Consider the following 8,409-nt stretch of genomic DNA (forward strand, 5'->3'; position numbering starts at 1 on the left):
ACACTCTCAGAGTTACAGACCCAGTCTCAGAGTTACAGAGTTCCAAACTATCATTTAACTGGGGACCCCCTGGAACTCCCTTAACCCATTTTGGGGCGGGAACCCCTTCTGGTGTTAGCATTATGTTATGCTTTAGCTATTGAAAAATAGCAGATCTACAAGCTCGTAGCGCGCCACCGAGTGGCGCGCTACGAGCTTGTAGGTCTGCTATTTTTTGAAAAATCGAAGAACGACTGACATAGAAACATAGCTTTTTCAGAAAACTGTCGGGATGTAGAAGAACATTTATAGAATCTGATCTCGGGTCAAGAAAAGATATGCCAGGGACCCCCATTTGAAGAGATATGCCAGGGACCCCCATTTGAAGAGATATGCCAGGGACCCCCATTTGAAGAGATATGCCAGGGACCCCCATTTGAAGAGATATGCCAGGGACCCCCATTTGAGAAGATATGCCAGGGACCCCCATTTGAAGAGATATGCCGGGGACCCCCATTTGAAGAGATATGCCAGGGACCCCCATTTGAAGAGATATGCCGGGGACCCCCATCTGAAGAGATATGCCAGGGACCCCCATTTGAAGAGATATGCCGGGGACCCCCATAAGAGAAGAGTTTCACGGCTCTAGCAGTGATTCTCAAGCCGTTCAAATGTAAGGACCCCCAGTTTGACATGCATTAGTCTACGGACCCCCCATTAAATGGCATTTCTATCTCTGGGACCCCTCAATTCATATTGTAATAATATCACTGTTGGCTTGTAGATCGGCTATTTTCAGTCATTAGAGATTTTAACCCACAGAAGAAGAAAAAAAAACGTTCGCTCTGAAAGAATATATATATTCAAAGATTTGTGCCGCATATTTACGAATAAAATAAATAAATAGCAGACCTACAAGCTCGTAGCGCGCCACTCGGTGGCGCGCTACGAGCTTGTAGATTTGCTATTTTTCAATAGCAAAAGTTTAACATAATGCTTAGTTAATGCTACTCACGTTTGTGCGCAACACTCTCGAAAATAAATGACATACATTTTTTAGGCCATGTCATGTGATCTATCTGCACAACCTCGGTGATCTACTGCACGGTAGATCGCAATCTATACCTTTTGGGCAGCCCTGATCTACCGTACCGTACTGTAACGTTACTGTACTCTACAGAGGACTATGACGAGGAGAAGGATGAAGGAACGGGTCAGAATGTCATGTATGATGAGAGAGAGTCCACCATCTACTCCTACGCCTACTTCCACTTTGTCTTCTTCCTGGGATCGCTCTACGTCATGATGACCGTCACCAACTGGTTCCAGTGAGTACACAGAGTACACACAGTACACAGAGTACACACAGAGCACAGAGTACACACAGAGTACAGAGTACACACAGAGTACAGAGTACACAGCATATCACATTAAGTAGCCTTGCCGAGCCATGAGGCCCATAGGGGGCAGGAGCCTATCTCCTGTTTCTGTAGCGTTGAGGCAGCTTGATGTACAAGTACACCCCCTGGACATGACGCTAGTATGTCACAGGGACTTATACCCCCCAATCCAACCCTTGATGCTGAATGTCAAGCAGGGAGGCACTGGGTCCCATTTTTAGAGTCTTTGTTATGACCCGGCCGGGGATCGAACCCCGACCTCCCAGTCTCAGGGGCGGACACTCTAACCACAAGGCCACTGATCTGGTACACACTGTATGATGTGTTTATACATGATGACCGTCACCAACCGGGCCGGGTAAATGTTTTCTTGTACAAAATGCTTTTTACACTTGACTTATCGCCAGAGGTGCCACAGTCCTGCAGCCCCACAATGCGATATAACATTAACATCTACATTTATATGTTATTCAATATATTACTTTAGCACAAAATATAGGCTTTTCTAAACCAAGCCCTCATTCAAAAGTTATGTAAGTGAGTAAGTAAGTAAATGTTTTCGAAACAAAGTTAGAGGGCGCTGAACAATTTACACAGTATAAACAATAGAAGCAAATTAAAAACAAGGAACATATCAAACAAACAAGGCAGAACAGAAACATATAGGGCTATACAAATGAATGTAGGCTGTCTGTCATTGTATTTTCTGTGAATTAACTCAGTTTAATCTCAGCCATTTTAATTTCAAGGACCCCTCATTAAATGTATATGAATTAGCCTATAGGGTGACAGGGTCCCAGGCCATTTCATTATGATTTTCATCTCTGCACTGGGACCCCAGATTACAGACATGTTTACAATATTTTACAACAGTAGCTACTTTTGTTATTTAAAGCTGTGATTGTTTATTTAAGAAGCACTGTTCTGAAGCACTGTTCTGAAGCAATGTTCTGAAGCACTGTTCTGAAGCAATGTTCTGAAGCACTGTTCTGAAGCAATGTTCTGAAGCACTGTTCTGAAGCAATGTTCTGAAGCACTGTTCTGAAGCAATGTTCTGAAGCACTGTTCTGAAGCAATGTTCTGAAGCACTGTTCTGAAGCAATGTTCTGAAGCACTGTTCTGAAGCAATGTTCTGAAGCACTGTTCTGAAGCAATGTTCTGAAGCAATGTTCTGAAGCAATGTTTCCGCCTTGAAATACATTTATTTTTAATCATCCTTAACCTTTAAGCTAAAGTAATGATGACCGGGGACTTAAAATCAATGTTTTAATCGATGGCCTTCGTGCCCTGGCACTCGGCCTTGTGCCCTCAAAAAGTTGACCGCACTAAAGGCCAAGTGGTCTTGCCCCTAAAAAGGATGAAATAAAAAGTTGACCACACTAAAGAACAAAAGCGGTAAAATATGTCGGATGATGATGATGTTTATAAAACCTGCCGTTTCTGTAAAGAAACTATTTATCATACGTCGATTTAATTAATAGCCAGATTGATACGGTCGTGAGTCACCGCAGTGTGGGGGGGGGGGGGCAGCCATGTTTGTTGTCTGTTTGACGCTGTTGAGTGACGGGGCCGATGGCCAATCATCTGCTGCGATCAGATTTTTGGTGGAGACTTACGTATAGGCAGAGTCACCAGAACTGAATCGCCAGGACATTTTCTTTATTGTAGCGATGAGTCAGGGCTGGAGACAGGCTGTGTTTTCCCTGTATAGTTAGAGTATAGTGGCAAAGTTATGTAACCTTTTTTGTGAACAGCTTCACAGTAGCTTACATGATGTGTTGTTAAGCTTGTAGTTTAACAACACAGGTGCAACCACTCCAAGGAACAGCAATGCTCCCTATGTATGTCTGTCCCTATGTTTTAGGGTACCAACAGGGGGCGCTGTTGGACCACTCACTTCAGACTGGTCTATAAAATGTAGATCTCTTTGTACATTTAAGTTACGTCATATCTGCCCCGTGCAGTTTGTTTTGCAAATGCAGTGAGCACTAACTATAGAAGCTGGCCTAAACTGTCTGTCTGTGTGTCTGTGTGTCACACTGTAACACCGCCGGCCCGCCACCAGAGGGCGCAGCTGTATCACACACAAAACACACACACACACACACACACACACACACACACACACACACACACACACAAAACGTAACAAAAAAGTACGTCATTTATTCTAATTGTTGTTATTGCAATTTACGAGCTTCCGTTCGCTTCCCGCGTCCGCGCGTCTTACTTGTGATTATAAAAAACCTGCTGCCGTCCGTCCGTCCGTCCGTCCGTCCGTTCGCTCCCACCAACGTCGCTGCACGTTTACGAAACGCCGTTATCTGAGTTTCCGTGTCGGTCCTCCTCCACGGCGGGCCTGCATGCTGTTGAACCATCCGTCAATAATAAGAATTAAAAACAGAATGTCGCCAAGAAGGGGGATCGAGCGATCCATCGCACTGGATCTAAATATTCCGTGAGCACTTTGAAAGGTAAGGAAGAAGGAATCAAGGCTGGTGGCGGGGCGGCACTGTGTGTGGGTGGATTTATTTATTTATCGTATTTTTTCTTTTTTTTTACGCTAACATGAGTCGTTAACGCGTTTGTGTGGTTGTGTCGCTGCTTCCTTCTTCCTCTTCCAGCTACGACACGCACAAGATCGAGAACCTTCTGGAAGGGAGCTGGTCGGTGTTCTGGATCAAGATGGTGTCCTGCTGGGTGTGTCTGTTCGTCTACATGATGACGCTGGTCGCCCCCGTCATCTTCCCCCGACGGTTCGAGGCCTGAGACCACCCCCCCCCCCCCAACACACACACACACACACACACACACACACACACACACACACACACACACACACACACACAAAACACCACTAGTGTCGGGTGAGTGCAGTGAGTTAACTAAGGGCCTATTCATACTCCAGTTTTAGGTGAAAAGGTGACCACCGAAAACTACAACATGACGTCACTGAGCCGCGGTGGTAAGAGACTCACCCCAAACACATCTCTCTGTTTTCACTAAAAACTACAACATGACGTCACTGAGCCGCGGTGGTAAGAGACTCACCCCAAACACATCTCTCTGTTTTCACTAAAAACTACAACATGACGTCACTGAGCCGCGGTGGTAAGAGACTCACCCCAAACACATCTCTCTGTTTTCACGTAAAACTACAACATGACGTCACTGAGCTTAGCGGTAACACGGTGGTCACCTTATCACCTAAAAGTGGAGCATACGAACCGGCCTTAAAGGGTCCCAACAGGCTGAGCCAATAAGGGACCACCACTGCCACCCTCATCTCTCGCCAGGCGTTTACCAACAGTTTGCGTTTTTAGCTTTTATTTGATAATAAATGCCAAGTGTTTGCTTCGTGTTTCCAGGAGTATTTCACCCCCACCACGACTAGCTTTTGTTTTCTCCTAAGTATCGTTTCCTAATTCCATGTTTTGTTTTTGTTTACGTCTTGCTTTCCTGAATGAAGAATCCAAATAAATAAATAAAGCGAATTCAGAAAATAATGTCCAACACTCAGTGAGAGGTGTTGTATGTATGATTTCTTGGATTTAGTTTTGCTGTTATTTTTTCCATCAGTTAATGGAAGAAAAGCTATTTTCTTTTGCGGGTGAATTACTCTTTAAAAAAAATTACTTTTTTTTAAGATGTTAATGTATTTGATGCCTTGAAGGCACGCTGTGTCTTTTCTTTATTTTTTACTACCATTCATTGTCTTGTTTTGGAGTTAAGTTACACTTTAATGTTACAACAACGCAGGCTTAGAACTGAACAGAGGAATCCCGGAAAGTTCTGACATTTCCTGTACATTCTTTTGAAAAATCTGGAAAGTGTTTGAAAAAAATATATATATTTTTTTCTCTCTCTGAGAGCTCTAGCCCTGCTTGTGCTTTGCTTACATGTGGTTCACATACTGTACTGTTTGTTACCTGTTTTACATGCAGTACAGTACTGCATTTTGCCTAATGTTTCACATACTGTAGCCTACTGTACTGTATGTTTGGGGTCATGGTTTTGACAACCGGGTAGGGATGCACTGAGATGGAAATTCTTGGCCGATAATACCGATGTTTAACCCATTCAGGCCTGAGATGGATTCTTCAAATGCCTTCTAATTCCTGACAGTTTTCTGTCTTTCTATGTCAGCGGTTCTCAAACATTTTCATGTCAAGGACCCCCAAAAATATATATGTAATTGGCCGCCGACCCCCATCTGAAAATATTTACACGGTTTTTCAAAAATCGCAGACCTACAAGCTCGTAGCGCGGCACCGAGTGCCGCGCTACGAGCTTGTAGATCTGCGATTTTTCAACAGCTAAAGAATAACATGATGCTTAGTTAAAACACCAAAAGGGGTTCCCGTACAGAATGGGTTAAACTAGTAACAATTTGTGCCATAAGGGAAACAAAAACATATTCAATACAAGAAATACCATATTCAGAATCTACAGACTTGGTATAGGCCACAGATAACAAACGTATAGCCAACGCAAAATGTTTGCTTATCAACAACACACACATATAAATATCGGCTATACTGGCCATCGGTTAATGTCAGTGTTATTCTACAGATACTGATATTGACCCATGAAGTAAAATATGGTGCATCCCTACAACGGGTCCTTCTCTCCCTCTAGAAGGTTCTATCGTTCATTCATCTCTCTTCAGTTCAAAGAGGTTTGGGGCAACGATGGTACAAAATATCTTATTTATTTCCCCCCCCCCCCAATGAATGAATCAAAAATGGTCTTTATGGATTATTTGTCTCCAACCCCCCCTGGTCGCGGACCAAGCCCGGCCGGATGTGTCATTGCTACAGCAGTTAGGAGTTTGTTACGTTGCTACAGCAGTTAGGAGTTCGTTACGTTGGTACAGCAGTTAGGAGTTATGCGTTGCATTTAGAGCTATGGACCAGAGCTCGGCCTCACAGAGCGCTCAGCTGTTCGAGGTAACGAACCTTACGTTGGCTCGATGTGGCTAGCCTGAAGATCATTTCAAGGATGTCGGGTGACACATCGCGTGATACCGATAAAAAACCCAACATAATTTTTTACAAAGCTTTACTGTTGGAGCGAAAGGATTTTTTATTTTAGGGATTTATTCCGGGCCGGGGGTTTCTACGTACGAAGGCCCTCATACTGCCTCACCAGGCAGCCACGTTGAAGGCCCTTATAGGCCTCGGTATCCACAGACATTATATAATAAAGGCTAGATGGCTCAAGGCGGAGTCTCTGACGTAGTTCACCCGGCGGCAATCTTGCTTCGGGGCTACAGTTCAATGGCAGCTCAAACTAAAACAGCCATAACTCCCTCAAATCTCTGACGTTTATAACAAACCAAACCGTTTGAAAACTCGGTTGAAAATTGAGCAAGTTATGGTTATTTAAAAAGTACATGCCCCCATAGACACAATGTCATGAGTGGTTATTTAAAAAGTACATGCCCCATAGACACAATGTTATGGTTATTTAAAAAGTACATGCCCCATAGACACAATGTCATGAGTGGTTATTTAAAAAGTACATGCCCCATAGACACAATGTTATGGTTATTTAAAAAGTACATGCCCCATAGACACAATGTTATGAGTGGTTATTTAAAAAGTACATGCCCCATAGACACAATGTTATGCTGCCCCGAAGCCACCACAGCAACGTCGCTCTCATTGGCCAGAGTGCGGGTCTAGCGCCATCTAGCTTTCATATATATATATATATATATATATATATATATGTCGGTATCGTCCAGTTAACCACTTATGCCCTTCTCTGCTGTGTATATATATGGCGAAAATAGACTATCTACCATAGAGTTATACTCTAAGCTATCTACAAGCTAGGAGGAGTAGGATGTCGGGTTGAAGAGATTCACACTTAGACGACAGCGGTCTAAGTGTGCTCTGAGCTTTGTTCTACGTGCGGTCGGTGGTAGCGAAGAGAATGTCGTGTAGCGTAGGAGCGTGTATCGGTTATTCAACACTGGATGTTGACTTAAAAAAAAACTAAAACTGACAAATAAGATCATTTACAGAATTTCCTTACATAATTATGTCCTGATTTGTTACTCGAGTTTTTTTTATAATTTCATTTTATATGTTGTACGTAAAATACAACGCAGTATATTTATCGTCGGCCGTACACGCTTTCCATTACGTTCTCAGAACTCAAACAAAAATAAACCGGTGACATGTGTTTTGTTTTGTCTTGAACTTTATACAACATTTTATAATAACTTATGTGTACATTTGGGCTGTATATTTATGTGGTTTCTTAAAAGTATGATTCTGTCAAAACCACTTATTATACAGTAGCTCCTGGTTTTTATATTGTTATTGTGTTGATTACTTAGTATAAATATAAAAGGGGCTCTGATGTAAAAGTCTAACGAAAGGACAACTCTAGTTTTTTTTTCAACCAAGGTTCATGTTTTAAGTTATTAGAGAAAGTAAAAGGTGAGTGTTATTTCTTATTTATTTTTAATTTGCTGCTTTCTTTCGTTTCTGGGATTTTAGCTGTTTTTGACGGGGGGGGGTTGGGGGCAATCGAGCATGGGGCTAAATATGTTTGTTCTTTTTTTACAGAATTGTATATTTTATTATTTACTATAGTCCTACTAGACCCCAAGAAATTACATCTGGCCACAAAAGATCACGGGATCAACTGAACGTGTCAAACTGACATTGAGCCTATATGACAGGCTATACTTCACTTTAGTAGATCTTTTGTGTCCAGATGTAAGAATAAAAATAAATCGCTATGAAATTGTGTAAATCCTTTTTACATATTTAGCCCCATGCTCGAATGCCCCCGCCGCCCCCCTGTCAAAAATAGCTAAAATCGGAATAACGTGTTCCTTTCACGCGCTACGTCCAACCAGGGAAACTCCCCCCTGTCCGGTGTAAAGGAGCAACTTGGACACTCAAGCATGAAGGAAGCATGAGATAAGTCCGTTGCTCTCCCCAGGTTGGCGGAGGGTGTGTAGAGCACAGGATCACAGTAGATGATTGGCACAGGGGTGAAAAATGGGTTA

General features: G+C 42.8%; 1 protein-coding gene across 1 annotated transcript in view; it reads left to right on the forward strand.

Annotated features, from left to right (window-relative positions):
- The window catches only part of serinc5 (serine incorporator 5), a 37,510-nt gene extending 29,939 nt beyond the window's left edge, over window positions 1–7,571 (forward strand). Inside the window, exons 11-12 of the mRNA XM_080756504.1 lie at window positions 1,160–1,307; window positions 4,004–7,571. Of these exons, the coding sequence (XP_080612630.1) occupies window positions 1,160–1,307; window positions 4,004–4,148 (293 nt within the window). The 3' untranslated portion in view covers window positions 4,149–7,571. The remainder of the gene's footprint in view (window positions 1–1,159; window positions 1,308–4,003) is intronic.
- The last annotated feature ends 838 nt before the right edge of the window (window positions 7,572–8,409 follow it).

Source organism: Protomyctophum bolini (assembly GCF_963924005.1).
Source record: "Protomyctophum bolini genome assembly, chromosome: 22".
Classification (NCBI taxonomy): Eukaryota; Metazoa; Chordata; class Actinopteri; order Myctophiformes; family Myctophidae; genus Protomyctophum; species Protomyctophum bolini.